Genomic DNA, 24,206 nt, shown 5'->3' with positions numbered 1-24,206 from the left:
AGCATTCAGCAGAGCTCAAGATTCTGAAGCTGAAGCCCGATGATGCTGATGTGTACAAGTGCAAGGCAGGAATTGCAGAGACTGAGGCCACGCTGACAGCTGAAGGTATGAGCAGGGAGGGTGGCCTCTTCCATGTCCTATTTCACCTCAGATTTCTCTTCTTGAGGTTGACTTCTGCCGTTCTCTCCTGCTAACGTTATAAATGTATAATCTTCACTGAGAAGATTACACAAAGATCATCTAGTCCAACCATTCCAACACATCCCAGTATGATTTATAGTAACAGTGGTAACAGTTCACCTTGTTTCCCCACAGCTCGCAATGTAGAAGTAACGAAGCACCTGCAGGATGTGGAAATTGAAGAAGAGAGCTCTGCTGTCTTCTCCTGCGAGCTGTCCCATAATGACGAGGACGTGGAATGGTTCCTGAATAGCAACCTCCTTTACACCAACACTTACAATAACATCAAGAACATTGGCAATTGCTGCACACTGACAATGAAGCAGGTTAAGCCTGAGGATGCTGGCACAGTGACAGTGAAGTCAGACAAGGTGTCAGAAAGCGCACCTGAAGGTGATAGGTGGGTCTGATCACACCCCTCCTGGATGTAAGAGATGCTAAGGAGCTCCAGTTCATTCCATTGTGCAGCAATCCTGCTTCTAAAGCTGACCTCTCTGGGGTAACAAGTCATCAGAGGCTTTCTTCCAGTGGAAGGTTCCATTGCAGCAGATATCAACGAAGGAGGATGGTTTTGGTGTCCTGCCAAAGCATTCCATTGCTTTTTATCATCATTTTATTTAGCACAAGGAGAGTTACAAGAGCAGTTTCTTTTACTTCTTCAGTAACATGCAGTGTCAATGCTGTTGTCTCCAAGGATTTATGACTGCCGGGAGAGATCATTCAGTGTGTGTTTTGCCTCTGGGATGACTAATGACCAGGCTGTGAGCAACCTGATCTAGCTGTGAATGCCCCTTTTTATTGCAGGGGAGCTGGGCTAGATGGCCTTTAAGGGTCTCTTCCAATTCTAAGGGTACTGTGATTCTAATCTGCTCTCCCCAGCAATTAAGCTCTTTTACTCTATGCGCTCGGAGTTTGAAGGATTTCCTCTTTCTCCTTTCTTTTGCATTTGGTGGAAGTTTTTTCCCCAGTATAAACATCTGATGTGTGAAATAGAAAATAGATAAAAGGAGTCAATAAAACAGGAAAATCAAAAGTGTTCAGCAGCTTATCCTCTTAATCCTGTGGCCTGCTGTATGAGCTCTGCTCCATGTGAGGGCAATGCCAGCTCTCCAGCTTTAGAAGAGCTGCATCCCAATTACTTCATATGATATCAGTCCCACCCACCGGCAATGCAGGCTGTCCCTCCTGTTCCCTGTATTCTCCTATTGATTAGTTCAGAATTCCATAAAGTGCATTCAGTCAACACACATGAAACCGCTTTAGGTTCTATATTGGTGTCGTCAGTGCTGGTAAAGATTTATTGATCCCTCTTTAAAAATCTGAAAGCAACTGGAAATGTCTCAACTTCTGTATCACATTGTTCTGTTTTGCCCTTTTAATTGCAGAGAAGCCTGCTGTCTTCATGAAGTCCTTGGATGATGTTTTTGGTGAGGAGCGGGGTGTGATTAAATTGGAATGCGAAGTCTCTAAAGAGAAGGTCAAACCAGTGTGGAAGAAGGACGGTGTTCTGCTCACTTCTGGCAACAAGTATGAGCTGGTACAGTCTGGGAAGACCCTATGTCCCCTTATCCATGACCTCGAGAAGTCAGATGCAGGTTTCTATACCTGTGATATTGGCACTGATGTTGCCAAATCAAAGGTCGGCATTCAGGGTAAGTACTGTGGAAAGTAAAGGAGTGCTGAAAGCACATTCAGTGTGGTCACTATGTCTTCCCCCACGAGCCTTAATAGTTTCTACAATAGAAGTGTATTACTGCAATTTAGCACAGTGATGTCTGGAAAATTCCCATTGCTTTTGATGTAAATGTATCTCATTTTGCCATGAAAATCACCAAACACATCAAGAATGTCCTGGAAATATTTCCTTTCTAAACATCCCTAAAATGGAGAAATGGTTTGAACACCAGTAGCGGTAGGATGGTAACAAATGAGCTAATAGAAACATTTAATTTCTTGTCATAGGCAAAACCCTTTTTCTCATGCAGCATCCTAGAGTTGTCCTCTCAGTTAGGTTGTTCCCTCTGTAGCTCATTGAATCTTCATTGTGCTCCATGGACTGAGCTGCTCTAATTGTAGTTCTTCCAGAGCAAAGACAAGAGATTCACGTCTCTTTTTTTTTATAGCTTTCTGGTAATTCTGAGTGGAGAATGTCTTAGAGAATACATCAGTAAGGAATGCAGCCATGTTCTGCAAATCCTGAGTTAAAACACCAGTACTGCTACTCACGTCAGTCACAAATGCCTTTTCTCCATATAAACCTCATACTAACCTATCTCTTACCTTCCAGAGCTGAATAGTGGCATTACCAAACGGCTGAAAAACACTGAAATCCAGGAGGGAGAAGATTGTACTTTTGAATGCATTCCGTCCCATGAAAGCATTGATGAGTTCAACTGGACACTGACTGGAAGCAGAATGGAAAGTGGTGGGCGATTTAAAGCTTCTAACGTGAATAGGAAATATACTCTCATTATCAAAAGTGTGACTCCTACTGACGCTGGGGAAGTCGTTTTTTACTGCCTGTGGTCTAACCTCCAAAGCCTCTCTGTCTGTGAAAGGTAATGAGATGGGAGAGATTCTGGGGTCTGATTCCTTCAACTGTCTTCTGATAAGATTGTCGTGAGAGCTAACTCATAATATGGTTAAAGTGAATAGCAACCTTCTACTTGAACCTCGAAGCACTGAGAATTTCTCTTAAAAATAAGTAAAAGGAGGAAACATTTTACACAAATGTGAGAACTACCCAAAGCACTGGGGTAGTGCTGGAAATGGGCATCTCACTACAGCTTGTTCCATTAACAGTAAATCAGGAATGATCTGTTGAGGGAACTGTGGGAGGAAATATCCTCTAAGTATAAGCTGAAGGGATGGCCTTCACATAATCTAGCTGTACAACAAATTCCTATCTAGAACATGTGCATCTGAGAGCATCATCCGAGGCTCCCAGTGTGATGAGTGGAGAGAAGAAAGAGGCAGTTTTCAGACATGGTTCATCATCCTCAATTGGGTAGATTTAAGAGAGAATAAATGCTGCCTGGAATTCTATTGTCTGTACTTTGCAGATTACTGCTGGCTGTAGGATGGCGTTTGTTGCAAGTGCCTCTCTAACTTATCTCCAGCATGTAGATGCGTGTATTTTGAGAGAGGCATCCTACCCTAAGTGTATGTTACTCCAAAAGCAATGTTTTCTTCCAGGAAAACCTACTGAGGTTTCAAAACAGCTGGAGGATAAGACAGCAGCAGCAGGGCAGGACATCAGCCTGAGCTGTGAGCTGTCAAAACCGGATTTGAACATCAGGTGGTACAAGGATGGCAAAGCAATCAGAAAAAGCCAGAAGTACGACTTGCAGCAGGAGGGAACTGGGGCCATTCTGATCATCCATGACTCTACCGCCAAGGACAGTGGGGAGTACCCCTGTGAGACAGAGGACTCCATAACAAAAGCCAGGGTCACTGTGCAAGGTGAGTTGAAAAGCACACTGGGGATGGCATGTAGAGAAGTCGAGGTAAATATCTGCAGCCTGTGGGTGATGTTTTTCTCTTCTGTTTCCTTGAGCAGGATCAATTATTAGTTTTCAGAAAATATGATGGATTAAAATCTTTTCCTTAAAATAATCTGGAAACTGAATGATTCTCCAGTGTGATGTGGATCTGGGCAGCCTGGTCTGGTGGTTGGTGACCCCTTGGAGGGGGTTTGAACTAGATGATCTTTGAGGTCCTTTCCTACTCAGGCCACTCTATGATTCTGTGATCATTCTATGATTCTATGATCTTGGGTGTTAGTGAGCCAAGAAAAGATGGCAATCTGAATTAGTCTCTATTGAATATGTGTAATCAAAACTATATGCAGTTTATCAGATGAGATCCTACCAGCGCATGTATAATGGTATTGAACTTTCCAGATATCTACTGGAATTATCAAACCTATGTAAATGGGTGGAGTCTGTGGTCTTCTTAGACTCTTTGCATCTCTATGTGATATTCTGAAATGAGGGCAAAGGAGATTCAGGACACCTCTGTATGCTTGGGACTTGTTGGAGTAACAAATCCCTTTGTCCTACACCCTCATCCTTTTTTTTTTCCTTCCAGAAAAACCTAATTACTTTATCAAGGAACTTTCAGATGTGAAAATCGAAGAAAGTGGAAGTGCACTTTTTACATGTCAGAGCGAGAAAGCCGCATCCTTCGTCATATGGAGGAAAGGCATTGCTGAGCTCAGGCCTGGCAGGAAATACAAGAGGGCACAGAAAGGACGAGACCTGCAGCTGTGCATAAAAAATCTGGAGAAAAGTGACAGTGACGTGTACACCTGTGACATTGGTGATGCCCAGTCCAGAGCCAAGCTGGTTGTACAAGGTATGTGTGAGAGCCATATGACTGCGCATCCTGTTTCTCCACTACCAAGACATTATCCTGGTAGAATTTGTACATTTATGGCAGGTCTTTGGGGCTGCAGCTGTCTGGCCTGAATAGCGGTTCACAAGCCATGCACAGAACGAGCTGCACGGAAAGGGAAAGAACTACCGACTAGAGCAGTGCCATTGAGAACTTTATGTATCATTTAAAAACCAAAAATGCTGATGTACGGTGAGGCTGGTGACCCAGAAATCAGTGTGAACTTTCTATCTCTGACCTTTCTGAGTTAAAAATAGTCCTCCAGAGTTCTAGGCAAAAATTCCCTTATGCTGCATTCTGGGTAGTTGTCACGGTTTAAACAAAAATCTACCTGTGTCCGTGACAGGGGGGCCACAGGCAAGCGAGGTGCTAGAAGGAGCTGAACCTCTGTCCCAACTACTTCAGAAGCAGCCCAAACCCTTTCGTACATGGCTAAGATCTCCTTCTCAGTTGGAGTGTAGCACTCCTCAGACCCTTTATATGCTCGACTCCAAAGTCCCAGGGGTTGGCCTTGGGTTTCTCCTAAAGCTCTTTGCCACAAACTCCAAGTGGGACCTTTCTCTCCAGCAGCAGTGTAGAGGATGTTCTTCACATCCTGTCCCGTCCGTACTGGCCCCAAGGCCACGGCACGGGCCATCTCTTGTTTTCTTTGCTCAAAAACCTGCTGCTGCTCAGGACCCCATGAGAAATTATTCTTCTTCCATGTTACCTGATAGAGGGGGTTCACTACGTGGCTGTAGTTTGGGACATGCATTCTCCAAAAGCCCACTACTCCCAGAAAAGATTGGGTCTCTGTCTTGTTGATGGGAGGAGACATAGCAGTGATTTTTTCAATCACATCTGCTGGGATGTGTCGATGCCCATCTTGCCATTTTACACCTAAGAACTGGATTTCCTGGGCAGACCCCTTCACCTTGCTGCGCTTAATGGCAAAACCAGCTTGCAAAAGAATTAGGATTATCTGTTTTCTTTTCTTGAAAATCTCTGCTGCTGTATGGCCCCACACGACAATATCAACAATATACTGCAAGTGTTCGGGAGCAGTAAAATTATTCATGCTTTATATGATGTTATGATGTGGAATACTGATAGCAAATTAAAAAATTATTAAACCATGACACCCTGGTATTTTTCTTTTTTTTTTTCTTAAATATTTTCCTTTTTTTTTTCTTAAATATTTTCCTTTTTACTATTTAAATGTTATGGGCACACCTTATAGAAACACAAGGCTGTTTACAAAGAAGTGCATGCTGTGTTGCTGTATGATGAGCAAGATACATCTATTCTTCATCTAGCAGGAGTAGTTGCTGAGCCTTAAGAACAGTTTCAGAAAGCTTTGGGAATCTGGGCGTTTTCCTTGTTTCTGCAACCCAAAATGAAAATTTGAGCTGTATACAGAGAAAAGGGGAGTCCGAACTTGTACGTTAAATTTGAAGGAGATAAATCTGGGGTAATATTTTAAAAAAAAAAAAAAAAAAAAAAAGGGAGTGTGGTCATCAAATACTATAAAATATATTAGCTGTTACTAGAATGCCACTTATCTTCCCCCCATACGAATCACTGTCATGTTGTATGTGAATTTGTGAGGTGGGTTTTGAAGCTGAAATTAAAAACTTCTTGTATGGCTGTCTTCATAGTGGCTATCCAGACTATTTGTAGAAATAACAGCTATTATGTAGTCAGCTATTCACCAGTTTTAACTGATTATAAATTACGTTTCAGCGTGGAGAACATAGCATAGTGCCTGACACCTGTGTTGATCCTGAGGGCATTCTTGATTCTGTGCATTATGATGTCATGGATATTAAAGAGCAAGCTGAGGCAGCACATAGTTCCATTGTATCCCTGGAGGACCTGAAGGAAGATATTGGCTGGTTTGAAAAGCAGCTGGAGAAAACTAACTTTGAACTGATGGAGACCAAAGAAGAGCTAACAGAGAAAAACACCAAACTACTTAAAACTGAAGAAGAGCTGATGCAGAAGAACAAAGGTGAGTTATGCGATGTGAAAGGTAGAAGACAGAAATAGTTCATTAATCTAAAAGAGAAATAACCAGTTTGAGTAGGAATTAGAGGAGATGTTCTACCTTTGGAACCATAGCCTGTAGATAAGTGATAGTTTGTTCCTTGTGTATATTCAGGTTCAGCAATTCCACGGTTTTTGGTTATTTCTTTTCTTTTTTTCCCCCTCTCCTTTAAACTGCAACTAGCAGCTTTACGCTTTCGTAAGTATGGGGTTAAATGTCTATATCTTGATTTTTACTTTTATATTGTAATCTCTACTCTTCTTTATGTCTTGTTGATGCAATGTTTTCGTTCCAAGAAATATAGAAAACTTTTGAATCAATCCCAATAAGTGAAGACCACATGCAAATTAATTAATCTGTTCAAAAGCTACCTAAACATTAGAATATCTGGAAAAATTGATTACTTAATAAACTATCTATTGGCTACTTATGTAACACAACCTTTTCTGTGTGTTACAGACTTTGAAATGCAGGTGATTAAATTGGATGAGTCTGTCGAGCAACTTAAAGAAGCAACTGAGGTAACTTTATCAAGAAGATGTTGTGTAAAATTGTTTTAATACCAACTTGTGGTAGCTTAAAATGCTATTCCAGTAGGCTCCATTAATAGATTTCTTACCGAGCTTAGCTTAACTGAATTTGCCTTTAATGCATTGTGTAATTCAGCTACTTAACACTACATTAGAAACTGATGACAGAATTTTTTTTATTTTTTATTTCCAAGAAAATGAATGCACAAAATGAAAGGATTCGAGAGCTAATGGACATCGTGGTGCAGAAAGATGACATTATTACAGAGCTACAAGACTTAAAATCTCATTTAGAAGAAAAAGTAAAAGATTATGTGAGTTTTACACATCTCCGTATCCTTATACAAAAAAAGAAAAACACTAATTCTATGCTTGTAATCAACACATTTTTGGAAAACTGATTTTCTGTATGTAGCTGGTACTCGCTTGAAATTGTAAACAATTCAAATTTATCTGAAGGTAGTTGTTGTTAACACAAACAACAAAAATATCGGTGTGTTCCACTAACTCCTGCCTCACACTCCTACATCAGAGGAAGAGCAACAGTAAAAGTATGTTGAGTAGAGTTGGAAGTACGAGTAGGAATGGTCAGGATATCTCCACGTTCTATGCAGTCCATAAAACTTTATCCTGACTAATGTACCGCGAGCTACTGAATATGTGAAGACTAGCTTGATTAAGTATGTGTGCATACCACTTCTGGTGGTTTTTGTTCATTTTTTGATGTTTGGTAACCTGAAGTAGCTCTGAAAACATTTATAGTTAATTCTGTCACTCAGATCTCTAACATTGTAAGCTTAGCAACTTGACCCTTCTTAGTCTTTGACTGTCTGCATCACTGCAACTTAGTATTTCCATGGTATTAAAGCTGACTGTGATGAGTAGTCATGTCCTCACCTATTACTTCTTCCAAGAACAAGGCTCCAACTCTATCTGTGAGATTGTGTGGCCTGAACACTTCTGAGGCTTTTCTTTTCATAAGTTACTAAAGATGAATAATCAGTCCTTGGCAGTGCCAGCATGGCTTTACAATCATCATCTTGTAAGTAAAAAAGCTTAACTTGTGGTCAAGGACACAATCTAAAATATGCGTGACAGAGCTGACTAAGCTTTAAGGTTGGATTATATCTGTCACGATGAAAGTGATTTTAGCAGCTTAGCAGAAGTGTGATGTGATGAACTTGTATGAGAGCTGACCATTTGCTCTTTGACCATGTAAACTCCTGGTAAACTCTTGATTGTGTGCAAGTCTTTTACTTTGTAACCTGCTAGGCTCTTGCTTTCCCTTGTATACTCTACCGAGTATTGCACTTGTCATTATCTGAAGGTGTACTTGTTCTGTCTGCTATTGAGATTTGTAACTGATGTCTATAGAGTCACTGGGTAAATATTTTAGCTGTATGGTTTTGTGTAAATATTTGCCCACAGAAGATTACTGAGACTTAAGTGCTCCTTTTGTTAAGCTTCAATGTAACTGATCTTATATCAATACAGGAAAAGACTACCTACCATTTAACTACCATTAAAGCAGAACCGGCAGAAGAGAACACTAATAAAGGAACTGAAAGCAGCCAATTTTCAGTGCTTTCAGTTAAAGCACTGAAACAAGAGAAAACTGAGTTGGAAGTGGGAAGAAAGCGCAGTACTGACGAGGATAAGCCTACTGTGGAAGAGCCACCTCCAAAGAAAGGTACAGTTTCTTCCATCGTTGAACAGGATGTCTTCCAAAACAATAAATTGCTTCCTATTCCGGATAGGAAGCAGAAGGCTGTGAAGCACGTACCTTATGGTATAAGGAGAAAAGCCACTGTGTTAAACTGTAAATAGAAGTAACTGTTATGTAAATATCCCTTTTTCAGAAGGTCCTATGCTGTTCGTTTTTGAATGCTTAGGAATAAAAGTTTTTTGCACTATTTTTTTCCTCTTTGCTGCTTTTTCCTCATCTGTTGATGCACTTGCAGATTTGGTAATAGTTTTAAAGCAGTTTCTTTAGGATTGTTTCAACTGCTGTTGCTGATCTTCTGAGTAGCGTCAGCTGTTCAAGTGCTTTTTTTCTTTGTTTGTTTTGGTTTCCCTGAAGCAACTATCAAAATTGTTGACAACCTGCTAATTGCTCGCTCATGGGCAATATTTGAGCAAAATGGTTTGGATAAGCTCTGATGCATTTAACTTCACTTCTGGGCACAGCTGAGCATCAGTGTTCCTAGAATTACGGAAGGAATATACAATGTAGAAGGGAAAATCTAAAACTTAGCTGTAGTCCCTTCCTTTCTTGTATTCCTCTTGCATAATATGTGCAAGGGAGAAAGTCAAGGCCTTCTTTGGATGAGATGCTGTTCTTGGATGATTTGTCCCTGCTGCCTTTATTTGGCATAAATATTGAATCCTAATGTGACCACTGAATGGCATCACATATAAGCATCTTACCAGAGACTGAGGGAGGGATGTGGACTCCTCCATACTCCAAATAGTAGTGGGTTTGTTCTAATCATATGACCAAAGCTCTCATTTAATAATTAATGACAGCAATGCTCCACATAGGAATTAAAATGGGTAGCTGATAGTCACAATGTCAGCATGAAGTTTTCTGTTAAGAAGTACTGAGTATTCAATCATGTTAAAATTTTCTTCTATTTGTGAGTATTAATAGCGTCCAATTTCAAAAACCGCTTAATATATATTCTTTAGCTATTTTAAATATACACAGTAGAACAATGAGCACAGGTATGTTGTGCTGGTTCTTTTGTAGAATTAGTTATATATGTAGCACGAGCAAAAGTGTTTTAGGAGATGCTAGGTTATCTCAGCTTCAAGTTCAGGGTATTTACACCATTCTCTGAGCTTTTAGGTCTTGTTTCCTATGCTCTGTAATAATGCTTTTTCCCTACTTCCTGTGTAAGGAGCTTCTAGACTGAACATTACACATCTTCTCCCTAGTCTTATTTATCTTGCTTTAGTGCTTGCTTGTTGTTTTCAGCATAAAGTGTTTAGATTACTTATAAATCATATTCCCCTCACTAGTGTTGCTGGGAGCAGCAGTCAAAACCCAAAACCTGGTTTGGAGTGGAATATGCCACTGCTGTTTCTTCAGTATGACTTTTAAATCAGTTGAGGGCTGTATATAAAACTCCTTAGATGAGTTAAGAGGCTGTTTCCATGCAGTACATGTGAATCTGTATGTAATGCAGGCTGCACGTGGGCGCTATAAAATTCTGCATTTCTGTAGTTGTAGTAATAAAAGGACTGTACAAGAATCACCATGGAATATATTGTTGTGGTGACCCAATCCCTAGTAAGTCTTGACTTATATTTATTTCTTTTAATACTTAACGTATGCATATTATGGAATGGATGTAACCGGATTCTTAAGCAGTGATGAAATACAACAGAAGTCGCTTTTGATAGAAAGAAAATGCATGTGATTTTAGCTAATTGCTCACCAGTTAAAGAAAAAAACAGCCCCAAGCTAATGGAATATTTATGGAAACTTGAATCTGCAAATTTGTACAACTTTATGAGTGAACTTTATATGCAAAAGAGTAAGTGTGGACAGAAGTAGGAATCCTCATATTTTGTTTAGAGATCAACTGAATAAGAGAGACAGATATCAACACTTAAGTGATCAACTTGTCCAGGGTTTTATCTTTCTTTTGAAAGTAAGAGGACTGTGAGTTGGAATGAAATTTCTTAGAGAACTGTTTATCTACCATTTAGATGTAGATGGAGTGATTCCTGGCTGCCTTATAGGGATTGCTGAAGCACGGAAGATAGAAAGAATATAGCTGTGAATTATCTATCTCGTTCCCATGTTTCTTAAATCTAATAAGATTTTCTACTGGTGTGGAGTGGAAGGTTTGAGTAGTGCCATGGTAAAAGTGTTCTTCCAGACTGAAAACCTTTTGCTGTTAATTCTGTATAGAAATCTGAGGCACCTGATTACGTGTCCAGAGGACTTTAATTCCTTCACTAGTATCAAATACTATGTGATGTGAGGGTATGGCTTATTACGACAGTTTTTCACTTAGAAGTTGCTACTTGGTGTTGTGAACTGCTATGTAATAATGATTTTAATCAATCTGAGCTACATTCCTTTTCCCTTTTTTTTTTTTTGTTTGTTTGTTTGTTTGTTTTACAGTAGTTGTAAATGAGAGAAAGAAAAAGAACACTGTAGAGCAAAAGACAATTGAACACATGAAACAAAAGTGCTCCACGTACCGAAAGAAAGTACTAGCACTGAGGGAAAGAACTGAAATCTTGGAACGTCATTTAGCTGTGCTTGAAGAACAATGCAGAAGAGAAAAATATAAAAAAGAAGATTTCAGTAAGCAGGTAACAAGCCTGCGTATTGAGCTTTCTTTTTCTGAAGAAACAGCTGATGTCCTCCGTGAACAAATTCTGCAGGGTCAAGCTGACTATCGGGAAATTGCTTCTGAACTGGATGAACAGAAATCTATAAATATGACACTAGAAGACAAAAATGCCCAACTAACTAACAACATAGAAGTTGCCAAAGAATATATAATTGATAAAGTGTCACAAGTAAAAGAAATGCGGACCAAATTAAATGAATTATACAAATGTCACTTAGAGTTTCACGCCATCGGTACAGACTTTGTCAGTGTAAAGGATTCCTCAGACTCTGAAAAAGATGAGCCAGGGACATCTCAAATTAGTTCTGCATGCATTCAGTCACAGACTTCTTCCATCTCAGATCTTGTGCAGGACTTCTCCTTTTCCTATAGTTTTGAAAGGATTTGGGAAGTATGCAGAAGTATTGTTGATGTTTCCTCACAAAAAAGTCAGCACATCAAAGCACTGCTTCAAGACAATGAAAACCTAAAGGCGCGACTGAATAATGCTGAAAATCATAATCGTCAACTTGTAATGAAGCTATGTGAGATTACAACTCACACTAGTCAGGAAGATGATCTTGTGAATCAGTTACATGAGCAAATAGAAAAGAAAACTCAGGACTTTGAAGAAAAGACTGCAGAAGATCAGAGAGTGATTGCACAATTTCAGGAGGAAGTTGCCAACTGTGAGGTAAAAATAAAAGAGCTTGAGTATCTCCTGGAGGCTTTCAAGACAATGGAAGACAATGTGTCAAAACTCAATGAATTACTTAAAGAAAAAGAATCTATTATTGTTAATCTAGAGACACTTACAGCAACTCTGCAGGAGAAGTCTGCAAATGCAGACAAAAAAATTGATGAGTTAAGTAGCAAAGAAGCAAATCTGATTCAAGAAGTTCTGCAGCTGAAAAACAGCTTGGAGCAGATGAAACATTCTCTTCGGGAAAAGGAAAAGAGTGAAATGGAGAAAGTGCAACGTATAGAATCGTAAGTAACCACTGAGTTAACTTAGAGCCCTTCGAGAATGAACTAGAGTTAAAAATAGTTAATGGGAACATCCCTTCGACTTAATGCATCTGCATGCTTATCAATGGCCAAACTACTACTTTAGGGTGCTTTGGTATGCTACTTGAGTTCCAAGGGAAAACAGGAGTGTGCAAGGAAATAAAGAATAATATTGGGATTTCTGGTGGTTTTGTTGTACATCCCTCAGAATAGCATCTGAATAATTTATTGCTTCAGCATCTGATTATGAGAAGCAAGCTGAAATTCAAAAGTAATTGTTTAAATCTTGTCACTGGTCTAGATAGATTTAAGAGTCTATTTACAAATAGAAACCAACAGGCAGGGCATGGATTAAGCTGTAATTGCTGTTTCCATGAGATGTGTAACAGTAATGTTCTTTGTGTCTTTATTTTTAACATAAGGCTAGAAAATATTCTTTCTGAGAGTTCTGCCCTTGTACTGAATTTGAAAAAAGTTTTGCAGAGGAAAGAAGAAGAGTATGCAGATCTAAAAGACAAACATTCTGATGCCGAGAAACAAATTCAGCAAGTACAAAGTGAGGTTTGTAGTCAACTGAGATATTTTTTTCTGTAAGATTATGCTTGGCTTTCTGCTGTTAAAACTTCTCAAACTTTAACTATGAAGCTGGAAATTTCACACTAGTGTGGCTAGCAGCAAATCTTAGGTAAAGTTGCCATTGAAGCTCTAGAGGGGACCAGAAGTTAAAACATGCTTTCACATAGATAATGAACAGAGGAAAGTAAAGTTGGTTGGTAGTCTGGAATAAGGTTTGTGAAGAGAATAGCTAATCTGCCTCTGGAGGGGACTTGTTATTATCTCTACGTTACTGGTGACTTGCCATTGGTATCCGTGGTAACTCCAAAGCCTAAAACCTAAGTCTTGTGAAAAAACGCTGATAACTGGGAAGAAGAATGCTATTTACTTGAAGAGAAATAGACTAATTTCCAGAGGCTCTTTAATATAAGCATGTATATTTTTTTTCTTCAATTTCAGCTTCAGTGATGTTAATAGTTAAAATTTAATTATTAAACAAGAAGATATCTTAAAACCCATTTTGCAGGATCTTAGTCTGAAAGTTTATTGGGTGTGCTTGGGGTGGAAAATTGAAGCTTAAAAATGAGTTCATGTCTTCCTTGGTAACCTTGCACTTGCTGTCGTTTTCCTACTCAGCACTTGTTTGTGAATTCCTCTTTATTTAACAAAGAAGTATTTGGCCAGGTTGGATTACAGAAGTCTTTTAATGAACTGTGAGCTGTGCTTACATTACAGGTGTCCACGATGCGTTCTGTGGAGGAATCCCTCAGGAACAGGATGGATGAACTTGAAAGGATTAATAACCAGTTTAAGGATGAGCTGGATTATAAAGACTATACTATCCAACAACTTAAACGGGTATTTTACTTGCTCTTAATTTTTATTAAATTAATGATGCAGGTTTTCCAAGCAACAGGAAAAAGGTGAAAAAAAAAAATTGGAGCAAAATGAAAGTGGCCAACTGAAATTAGTGGTAGACCATGAAAGATATTCAAATAATTAGTCACTACAGAGCACTGGCAGATTGTTTTCAATACAATAGTCTGCATAGTAAATACATATGTAATACATGCATATAACCTGATCTTGTTGAGTGACATCACGATATGTTAATTGAAATGTCTTACCATAAACTCTTTTTATCAGCTTGAGTCTTTATTTATGCTATATGAAAAACTTATTAATTCTAGGCTGTCTTAAAGATTCTGCTTGTTTCTACTGTGTATGCTTTTCTTTCAACATGAAATATAGGAGCTGGAGGAAAAGGACCATAATATTCAGAAGTGGCGTGAGGAGAGAGATCAGTTAGTAGAAGCTTTGAAAGAACAGCTCAAAACTTTGGCTTCTAATGCCATACAAAAAGAGACAGAAATAGCAGAACTGAGTCAATCTGCCTTAAAGGATTCAAGCAAGGTCAGCTCTCCTTTCCTCCTACCTGATTAGCTACCCATAAATTCTGTAAGACTCCTGTACCTGCTCTTTGTATTCTGGGTGTGCTTCTGTTCTTGAACACTGTCGTATTGACATCATGTGCAACTAACCAAAAAAAGCACCAGCTTTTATTTTTGTTCTTCAGAAACAGAATTTCTGTTAATTACTAAAATTTCAATTTTTTCAGTAGTTCAGATAAGCAGATGTCAGTTTGATGCTTATGATCCTACAGTCAGACTGGACATCTGTAGCTTTTTCTGATAATTCACAGCATTTCCGGATCCCAAGCTAGGCTCAATACTCAGACAGTAGTTCTGTCTCAGGTTTCTTACTTTCTTTGCTTTCTCTGAGGTAGTATCTACAATGGCATGAAAAAACAGAAGGGGACGTGGAGAGAGATTAAGGGAAGCATCAAAAAGCAGAGGGGGGATGATCTCTGGAAGTTGCATTTCTTATTTCAACATCCAGCTTTTAATCAGGATAGCCAATCTAACCCGTAGCATAGAATTTCAGAAGCTAAACAGAAGACTAAATGAGTTGTGCTCTTTTGAGAATGTTTGGATTCACTTTCTCTGAGAAGAAAGATGTTCTCATAGCAAAACTTCCCCTACAACTGCCGACTTTCTCACAGTACCGAGGATTTGGGAACAAATAAAAGCTCGGGTTATTATATCTTAAGAGAGATGAAGGCTGAAGCACATAAGTAAAATAGAAGAATCAAAATATATTGTATTACAACTTCCCAGGCAATTCTGTGACTACTGCACTTGTAACAGTGACCGTACAAATCCGTGAAATGTTACTGTTCTTGAATAGTTAAGTGTTCTAGCCTGCAATTCTAAAACTGATGCTACTAAGTAATTGCAATACTGCTTGTGTGTGTTAATTCCTTTTGCCAATCCCACAACTCAGCAGTTTTTACTGTTTATTAGGATAATGCAACTGTGATAGAAGAGTTAAGAAAAGAACTGGCTGACAAAGATGACTTTATAAAGGAATTAAAACAACGCATTAACCACAGTAGCCCTCAGTGTTTGCCAGAAATACCTTTACTTGAAGAAAGACAAAGTAGAAGGAATGACTCTGTCAATGAAAAGGTATGATTATATTTGTAGAAAGTCAGTACTTAACATCTTGTTAACCCCTTTTTGTTATTGTTTTCCTAGGAGATACTGGAGCTAGAATCATTTTTCTTAGCATATAGTCCTTTAACTACATATTCAGTGATGAGTACTTGTTGGTTCTTTTTGTCTTCCACTCAAACATGAGCTCTCATCTTCTCAAAAATATTTTATTTACTAGAACACCATCTCTCTGTGTACATTATGGAACTTTTCCATGCAGTTTTCCATGTATTCGTATGTGGATGCTGAAGATTAGGCAGAGGTTTAGCCTTTGGTGTTCTAACATAGCAGCTGTGAGCGTGCAGAGTATGGGGGGAATGGATGACAAAACGACCAGCGTTACAGATTTTGTCCCTAAATAATGTCTCGCTTTCTCTCTTTTGGAGGCAGAATACTGCCTGAGACTGTTAGTGAGACCCAGTAGGGTGTATCTGAAGATCACACAATGAATAGATGTTACTACCTTCCCACACTTGTGCTGTGTTTCAGCTTACGTGTTCATGTGGCGTCTGAGCTTGAGGTTTTACACTGTAACTTTAGAAAACTCGAGATATTTTGGAGGTCTAATGCATAGCCTAATCTGTACTCCTTTTAAATATTTACAGCCTAGGAAACAACAAAGCAAAACTCAAACTGGAGAAAGTATTCCATTAAGATGCAAAGCTGAAGACAATTATTTGTCACGTCGATGTACTAGGAGCCTCACTTCATTAAATGAATCTGAGGTTAGTATGAAACTTCAGATCTGAAAATGTTGTGATTGTATTGCTTTTGATAAGGAATGAGTAGGAAAAGATCTCATGTTCTCTAAACGATTCCCAAGTTTTAATTTATTTATCCCTTTCAAGGTGATCAGATCACCTGTTTTTATAGCCTTTGATAGGAATAAAAGCTGTTGAAACAATCGTGTGATGAATTTTTGTCAGGTGCTGTTGAAAACTCTCCTCATGTTAATGCTTATGAAGTGGCTCATGATTAGATAAGTTACTTGGAAAAAATTCATGGAGCCACTGAAACGGGCACAGCAAATTGAACTTATTTTCTTCCTCTGCAGGATTTCTGGATATTGTTTTGTTAGCAGATGATGTTAATCATTCCTATATAAGTTTTTAATTGCTAACTTTCATAAAATAGCAGTTACATATATTTTAAAAACAAAGTATTTATTAACCAACTTAATTCTTAGAAATACAGTGGGTGGTGATACTCCATTCAGATTCTTAGCAGAGCCTGATAAAGTGGCTCTGACTACTTTTTGTCTTTCTACAATCTTTGGTAAGTTTTTGAGAGGAAGAAGACTCCCCTCAGGGGGTTGGAACAGTGTAAGTAGTAAAAGCTGCTAGTCTGTGTTTGGGACACTGGAGTTTGCTAGTTACTAGCAGCAGTAGAAGCAGCCATCTACCATTTTCTGATGTCCCCAGCAGCCTGTCTTCCATGTGTTCAACCAGCATCTGAACTCATTTTTTACATGCTAGCTGAATTCCTGCCATAGAGAAGGAGGAGTCCAGGTGATCTCAGTTCTGACTTTGTTGTTCCTGTTGAGAAAAACAGGATTGGGTGGATTGTGGACAGTAAGTGCTGCTGGGGAAATGCATACTGACATTTCCCTGTCACTTAGCTGTGCATTTGCTGCCATTTGACCATGAGCAGGTACATGATAGCCTTCAGCTTAAGTACGGTGTCATTGCTTGAATGTCTGTATTCTCTCCAGGGAAAAGATAGCAATGGAGTTCTTTAATGACTTGTACTGGGCTTGCACCTTGCCAGCTGGACCTTACTTATGTAAATAACATCTCTAGTGTAGAAGAGGAAGGGCAAATTCCCTAAGATTAAGCTGGAAGTTAATCGAACACTTGAATCAAATGCTTCTGTTCCTGCCCAGTTCTGACGCAGCAGAGTTGAGATGAAGAAAATCGTGTCAGTTCTACCACCATTCTCTATTAAAAAAAAGTGTAGTTGTCTGTGCCCTTGAGAAAAAATGACTTGTAAAGTATCAGGCTCAGTTTAACATGGAGAACTTTTTTTGTGATCATAGATTGGAAATAATTTTAAATGTAACAAGTTCTAGGAAAGAAGGGTAAAACTCTGCTGTAACTGAAATAGACTCCTTCTGTTACAAGTGTTCTTACAGCAGGAAAATCGAATGCTTACATATCCTTTTCCAGATGCTTTATAGCTTTTTAATCTCATGGCTACCTTAACACTTGCACTTAAAATTCTTCTGTGCTATCAGGAGCATTTGGAAACTGTCCTCGACTCTTCTGGAGTGTCCGCAGAAAATGGCAAAACTAGTCGGTTCCCAAAACCGGAGCTGGAAATCCCACTGACACCTCTGCAACCTGATAAGATGGAGATAAAGCAGCACGGCAGCATGATACCTTTAGGAGTGAAAATGCCTAAGGCAAAAAAGAAAAGAAGTGATGACATGGATGAGGTATGACCTAGACCCAACAGAAAACAAAATATCTGATGCCTTTTTACCATTCTCATTTAAGCATTAAAAAAATGCTATTTCTACCTCAGTAAAATAGTTGAAGAATTTAATCAATGAACTGCTTTAATGAACAAAACTAACAGCCAAGCTCAGTGATAATGGTTTAAGAGAAGGGAATTTCTCTTAACTCCATTGTGTATTTTCTTTGAAACCTGTAGACATAAATCAGCTTTTTAGACATCATGAGATGTCTAATACTGATATCTTAATGTCCTGTTTTTATAATTGAATGCTTATTTATTATTTGACTTACAGTGGAATAGTTACCACTAGCAGATACTTCCCTACTATTAGCAAAAGTGTTTAAAGTGTTCACTTTTGTGACATCAGTTGTTCTTTCCAAAAGAATCATGGCTGAAACTTGTCTTATTTTCCCAGGATTTTGTGAAAAGTGAGAACACGAAAAATACAAAATCTGTCATGGCTTTTAATTCACCCTCTGCAAGTGACGAGAAAATGGTTGGTTTTTGTTCTAGTTTTGAAGCTAGCTTGGGACGTCCTGTAATTGTGTGGTCACACGAAAGAAGCAGTGTCTTATCCTTATGTGTATACCTGAATGGGAATCTTACATGCTTATGAGCTCTTCCTATTAAATTCCATAAGCTAACCAAAGGGCAAGTCAGTCTGTCCCCAGAGCGTGTAATGGCTGTACTGTGTAATGATTTGGAGGGAAGGATATTGCACAATGAATAGTTGGGAAGAGAAGCTTTAGTGGATTATCGTGTGCTTTTGTAAGTGAAGCCCTTGTATTAAACTAAGGTTCATATCATTAATATGCATGGCAGTTATTAAAAACAGATGTTCACGTGTGATAGCAGTATCCTTGGCATGGTCAGAGTATGAGTAGTAGATTTTTCCCATCTGTTGTCTTCTGTTTTGTATGTTTGTTTATTTTATGTAATTAGAACAGCTTATGTAAGAAACAACTCCACAGCTTGGGAGCTACTTTTAAAGAAACTACTGCCTTATTAAGAAACTTTAAGAAACGTATGCCTTGAAATAGCTGAGATTTTGACAACTCCCTAAAGGGTGTAAAATTGTCTACATTACTTGCCGTTGTGGTATCATCAGCATAATGAACAGAGGTGTCAGTAGTAAAGCTCAAAATGTCAACTTAAAATAACGTTGAACTAAAATGAAGTTTAAACAATGCTCTTGTTTCACATGTTCACATCTCTGTTGAACAGAAATCCGGAAAAGACTACTTCCTGAGAAAGTGAGTACATGCTTCAAGACTGACTAAAAAGAAGGATGAAACACTGCAAAAAGTTGGAGATTTTATTCAAAGCTCTCCTTCTATTATACACTCTAAAGGTTGGTGTAGAATAAGTTTTATTCCATGTTTTCTAGACATTGTAGAATGGCTTGTTTCTGCTGTAGGCTATTAATGTATGTGTTCTTAGAGAACTTGTCTGCCATGTTAAGTTGTCTTGTCCTTTGATTTATGAAGTAAATGCATTTATTCATCTCTTCAGAGATTCATTATTACATTTGTGAAAACCTACAAGTATACAGAGAAAATTGGTTCTGTCTTGTGCTTCTGTCAGCACGAAAGTTAGGCCTGTTGTTTAACTCCTGCTGAAGTTTCTGACTTCCAGCGACTTCTGAGCCATGATTGTCTTTCATACTCCATTTTAATGCGTGCTTTAAGTTGCCGTAACTGAAGCTATAAACAGTTTCAGCTATAGAAGCAATAAAGAACCTCGATGAACAAATACAATTTCTGAGTATTTTCACTTAAATTTTACGTGTCATTTATAAACCAAGTTTGTTACGAAGCTTTTTTTGCATTCAGTGATTTAAAGACTCACAAAACCAGTAAGTTGATTGGTTTATGTATCAAAACAAATTTCTTCTAGCCAAGAAGCTGATGTCAGCAGTAAGTTCTCCTAAATCAAACGAACCTGAAAGTCTCGAAGAAGGAGAGACCAAGCCAAAACGATCCACAAGGGAGCTGTATTCCACTGTCGTTTCTGGCCCTCTAGATATACCTGCTTCTTCGGTAAGCGATTATACTGTAGTCTTGGCTTAAAAGAAACTACTAAGGAGTCCAAACAGACTGGAGGTTTCATCTATTTGCAGGAGGAAGTTGAAAGTACTGAGGTATTTCTTTATTCTACCAAGTCATTCTTGTTGGTCTTCCTGCTGTTCTGTTTTATTTTGTCCTCAAAGATCTCTGTGTTTGGCTGGCTTACAGTTTACTAAGTAGGTGATGTAGCAATCACAGAGATGTCTTCTAATTTGGAATCATAGATAATTTCAGTGTGTTGGAGTGGGATTATTCTACTACACGCTTTTTTAGAGCACAACTTAGACAGCTTTTTAGGTATGCTTAAACTATGATCTCCTGTCTAAGCCAACTTGCAAAGGATCTGATGTGCCAGTTTCATGACTCTGTCGGCAGCTATTGTGCTAAGAACATTCTTGCTCTGTTGGAACTGCATCTTTTAATTATATTAGAGTCCTTTTTCTGTTCAGCATAGTGATCATTTGCCCATACTGTAATATCCCTCAGAATTTTTTGATGATTTGACGAATGATAGGGGCAGAAACCAAAATGTTATTTTTTTTGTTAGAGGATGAAGAAGATGAGACAATTTCTTTTCTCACTGTAGTTCTGAGAACATGGAACTGAACCAAGAACTGAAATTCTGGGCAAGTCATAGCTACAGGGATTGAGGCTAAAAATGTTTTCTGAAAGCTTCATGTTTCACAAAACAAGTATTATAATACTCTCTTGAAAGCAAGTATTTCAAAATGAAAGCTGCCTTCAGGCTTTCCTCAGATGTGTGTGCTTTTTTAAGATAAACAGGATTTTGTACATTCTCCATATTTGTTCCTTGTGATTAAGCTGCATTAAAATGATCTCGGTATCCCATAGTTTTCTGAATAAAATATAATAAGCAAATGCCATTCTGAAATCCATTTAGGGGAAGAAATATGTTTGCGTGGGTCAAGAAGAGCTTGTCAGTCTTGTGTGAAAAGATGAGTAACTTTTGAAATGTTTTCTTCAGGAATCTGAGGAACAAAAGAAGGAAAGTGATCATCTGATCATCAAGCGACGGCTGAGATCCAGAACAGCTAAAAAACCTTGAAGAAGCATGTTTGTTCCCCTTTCTCAGGACATACTTTTATCGTATTATTAAAACTGGTTGTTAATAAACAGTAACAGTTACTCCGTTGTGTTCTTAAATTTGTATATAGGTGTTTGTTGCAGAACGGCGGGAGAAAAGCAGACGACCACACCTGTCATTGACATATGATCAGCAAATCTCATTTATTCCTTGGCTGCGTGTACCTTTATAATACGGATAATTAGCTCATACATATTGCAACGTATCTCTGTTTCGTTCGATTTGTTGGCCTCAATTATATTATATTGTGTTATCTTGTATTTCGATATCATATTTAGTAAAGTAAATTTTTCCTCCTTAGATTGCCGCTGTTTTATCCCATTCCCCTTTTCCCCCTCCTTTCCGGGCCCCGGGGTGGGGGGGGCCCAGGTGGTGGCTTCTCCTGTCATGGGCATAGGTAAATCTAAGTAACCCGTGACACCATCCAAAGCCAATCTTCCCTCTTTCTGCCTGAAACTGTTTCCCCTCCTCCTATCCCAAGTGACCCTGCTAACAGCTTTAGAAAGCCTTCATGCAGCATGAAAACATGTCTGTGAGCAAACAAGCAGAGAGAGCAGCAAGGATTGCTGTTGCACTGTGTCACGCCGCTCACTGCCCTCTCCTCCCTTACAGGTTTCAAATGGAATTGGTCCCCAAACTGCCGCCCCTGATACACCGCAAGTCCTCCGGGAGCTTCTCTGGGGCACGGAAGCCAAAAAAAGATGAGACTTTGCCACCTCTTTCCAAGGGCAGGAAAGGTAAAGTGGCTTCCAGCTCCTTTCCACGGCACAGGCAACCAACTGGAGGTGGGCAGTCTCTTGCTGACCATCATCCCAGGGCTCTCACTTGTTTCAAACCTTCCTGCCGGCTCAGCATGGCTTCTTCCCCTTAGATAATGTTTGGCCTGTCCAAAAGGGAAGTGCTGGGTGTGACGTACCCCCATCCCTGGCTATGGCAGGAGGATGTGGGGATCTCAGGCCCTGCCCTCCCCCAGTGGAAGGGCAGGGACCCCAAAAGTCATTCTGCTGCCTTCTTGTCACCAGCCAGGTCCTCTTTCCCATAGCCAATGTCCCTCCTGCAGCCCCAAAACAGAGCTGAGCTGCAGAAAGGAGGAGTGGGGACAGAGATGGTTTCAGGGCTGGCTCTGGGAACAGGCCTGAGTGCTGCTAGTGAGCGAGCCAAAGGCTTGATGGCGAATCTCCTCTTCCTTCCCAACTGCAGTGAGATTTGACATGACTCCAACCTACACCAGAAGCCTGAGCACTGCAAGTGTTGACAGCGGGCAGTTGTGAAGGAGACGGAGCTCTCTGCAGAGGGAGAGCATTGCCTACAGATGAGGCTGGAGGCTGTGGGCTGGGATGTGCATGGGGGTGACCCAACGAGAGCCCATTCCCTAACGCCAAAGGGTCGCTGCTTGTTTGTGGCTGCCCGAGAGAGGGATGGGGAGGCCAGGAGCCCCCCAGTTCACAGGGCTGGTCCCTCTCCATGTCTCCAGAGAGCCATGGGACAGCCCATCAGCTGTCTGTGGGGAAGGCTGCATTACAGCCCAGGCTCCTGGCTCAGTCTGGCGGGATGCGGCCCCAAAGCCATCAGCCACTCAGGCAGACCCCTCCCGCTCTGTCCTTTCAGTCTTCTGCCACGCATCGGGGCTGTGCTTGAAGCCCCACGCCCCTTCCCCTTCAACCCAATTTGGTTCCAAAGAGAACCCCCCGCCCCCCCCCATTAAACTGGGGTCTTAGAGTGCCCCCACTGACTCCAAATACCTCCCCCAACCCACCCTATAGACCCCAAACCCACCCCACTGCACCCTAATCCCACCCCACAGCCCCCAAACACCCCCCCAAGCCCACCTTAAAACCCCCAAAGGCCACCCCATAACCCCCAGATACCCCCCAAACCCACCCTATGGACCCCAAATCCACCCCTCAGCCCCCAAATACACCCAAAACCCACCCTATGGACGCCAAATCCACCCCTTAGCCCCAAAATACCCCCTTAAACCATGCTGGGGCCTTGGGGGCGGCTGTTGGCGGCCCTCAGCCCACAAACCTCTTCCGCTCCCTCTGCCGTTCCCCCCCCTCCGCCCCACGCCACCAGGTCAGGCCTCTCCGGTCTCCACTCCCCCTTCCCCCCATTATCCCCAATGGGTCCGTGCCGTAACCCGCTCCCCCAGAGGGAACGCGTGCTCTGCGGAAATGAGTCAGACAGAGCCAGAGGAAGGCGATCCCGGGAAGGGGGGGGGGGGTTTTCCTCAGAGGGGTGGGGACGTGTCAGCTGTGTCTCCACGGAGGGCTGTGAGTCCCCCCCCTACAGGTGGAGCTGCTGCTGCTGCTGCTCGTGTACCCCCGTGGGCGCCCCCCCCCCCCCACCCAAAACGAAGGGGGGCTGCGGGGATACCTGAGAGTATTGGCTCGGGCGCCCGGCCCCCCCCGGCCCAAAGCGTGCAGCCGCTACCTGCGGCGTTTGGCCGCCCAGAGCCTGGGGGGGTTACGGGAGGGCTTTGGCACGATGGGGAGCCCCGGAGGGGGGTTACGGCTTTGCATCCGTTTGGAGCCCGACGACGCGACCCCCCCTCATCGCCTCCACATCCTGCCGGTGCTGCTGCAGGTGGGGGGGGGGGCTCAGGGCTGATCGGTGCGGTTGGAGTCGGGGGGAGCAGAATTAAGGCTCACCCTGCGCCCCTCCCGCTTTTCCCCCCCCACACTCCTCCTGGTCAATGCCCTATTCAGCTCCTAAGGCCCCGGGCGATGGGGGGTGTCTCCAACTCCTCTTTGCCCCCCCTTCCTTTACCCGTAGCGGCTCAATTGCGACCCTCCCCCCCCCCTGGGACGCCTCCAGGTGACACCGCATGTTCGACACCATGTGGGAAACGCTGGGGGTGGGACCCGAAAGCCAGTTGGTGTGAGAAGGGGCTCGGCCCCCCGCCGTCATCACCCCCTTTGTGTTGGATGAAGGGGACGGAGATGGGGGGTGGGTGGCGGCCGCCTCGTTGCCCCCCCCC

General features: G+C 41.0%; 3 protein-coding genes, 1 long non-coding RNA gene and 1 pseudogene across 6 annotated transcripts in view; all 5 read left to right on the top strand.

The window, feature by feature from the left end:
- Positions 1–1,511: 1,511 nt before the first annotated feature.
- On the top strand, positions 1,512–2,665 carry LOC146752798 (immunoglobulin superfamily member 22-like). Its single transcript, XM_085531283.1, has 3 exons — positions 1,512–1,832; positions 2,468–2,605; positions 2,661–2,665. The coding sequence occupies exons 1-3, from the start codon at positions 1,583–1,585 to the stop codon at positions 2,663–2,665; spliced, it is 393 nt and encodes a 130-aa protein (XP_085387409.1). The 5' UTR covers positions 1,512–1,582.
- Positions 2,666–3,396: 731 nt separating this feature from the next.
- Positions 3,397–8,630, top strand: LOC146752797 (uncharacterized). Its single transcript, XM_085531252.1, has 5 exons — positions 3,397–3,642; positions 4,270–4,536; positions 6,298–6,565; positions 7,061–7,122; positions 7,326–8,630. The coding sequence occupies exons 2-5, from the start codon at positions 4,504–4,506 to the stop codon at positions 7,530–7,532; spliced, it is 570 nt and encodes a 189-aa protein (XP_085387378.1). The 5' UTR covers positions 3,397–3,642; positions 4,270–4,503; the 3' UTR covers positions 7,533–8,630.
- On the top strand, positions 8,630–16,476 carry LOC146752796 (uncharacterized). Its single transcript, XM_085531251.1, has 7 exons — positions 8,630–8,821; positions 11,267–12,470; positions 12,911–13,049; positions 13,779–13,901; positions 14,295–14,456; positions 15,407–15,571; positions 16,204–16,476. Exons 2-7 carry the CDS (start codon positions 11,323–11,325, stop codon positions 16,345–16,347), a joined length of 1,881 nt encoding a protein of 626 aa, XP_085387377.1. The 5' UTR covers positions 8,630–8,821; positions 11,267–11,322; the 3' UTR covers positions 16,348–16,476.
- Positions 16,477–17,837: 1,361 nt separating this feature from the next.
- LOC146752795 (uncharacterized) lies at positions 17,838–21,416 on the top strand. Of its 2 annotated transcripts, none has more exons than XR_014940386.1 (4): positions 17,838–18,032; positions 19,280–19,406; positions 19,952–20,094; positions 21,107–21,416. It is a non-coding gene; the product is annotated as an uncharacterized LOC146752795 (long non-coding RNA). The 2 variants fall into 2 exon arrangements; XR_014940385.1 differs by lacking the exon at positions 17,838–18,032 and adding an exon at positions 18,076–18,551.
- A 1,290-nt stretch (positions 21,417–22,706) lies between these two features.
- LOC146752794 (uncharacterized) overlaps positions 22,707–24,206 on the top strand; it is a 32,098-nt pseudogene continuing 30,598 nt past the window's right edge. The window contains exons 1-3 of the transcript XR_014940368.1: positions 22,707–22,772; positions 23,519–23,812; positions 24,002–24,083. The product of XR_014940368.1 is annotated as an uncharacterized LOC146752794 (transcript). The remainder of the gene's footprint in view (positions 22,773–23,518; positions 23,813–24,001; positions 24,084–24,206) is intronic.

The sequence above is a fragment of the Coturnix japonica genome, unplaced genomic scaffold (assembly GCF_054131305.1).
Source record: "Coturnix japonica strain WE unplaced genomic scaffold, WE-NBRP24 Scf041, whole genome shotgun sequence".
Taxonomy (NCBI): Eukaryota; Metazoa; Chordata; class Aves; order Galliformes; family Phasianidae; genus Coturnix; species Coturnix japonica.
Note: the sequence above shows the minus strand (reverse complement) of the source record. Positions and strands in the feature narration are given on the sequence as shown.

Bases quoted from the DNA above. Each gene is read 5' to 3' on its own strand.
- LOC146752798 (XM_085531283.1), top strand. From the start codon at position 1,583: ATGAAGTCCTTGGATGATGTTTTTGGTGAGGAGCGGGGTGTGATTAAA. The intron at 1,833-2,467 runs GTAAGTACTGTG...CTTACCTTCCAG, and splicing joins ATCAAAGGTCGGCATTCAGG to AGCTGAATAGTGGCATTACC.
- LOC146752797 (XM_085531252.1), top strand. From the start codon at position 4,504: ATGCCCAGTCCAGAGCCAAGCTGGTTGTACAAG. The intron at 4,537-6,297 runs GTATGTGTGAGA...ATTACGTTTCAG, and splicing joins AGCCAAGCTGGTTGTACAAG to CGTGGAGAACATAGCATAGT. The intron at 7,123-7,325 runs GTAACTTTATCA...TTTATTTCCAAG, and splicing joins AACTTAAAGAAGCAACTGAG to AAAATGAATGCACAAAATGA.
- LOC146752796 (XM_085531251.1), top strand. From the start codon at position 11,323: ATGAAACAAAAGTGCTCCACGTACCGAAAGAAAGTACTAGCACTGAGG. The intron at 12,471-12,910 runs GTAAGTAACCAC...TTTTAACATAAG, and splicing joins AAAGTGCAACGTATAGAATC to GCTAGAAAATATTCTTTCTG. The intron at 14,457-15,406 runs GTCAGCTCTCCT...ACTGTTTATTAG, and splicing joins CCTTAAAGGATTCAAGCAAG to GATAATGCAACTGTGATAGA.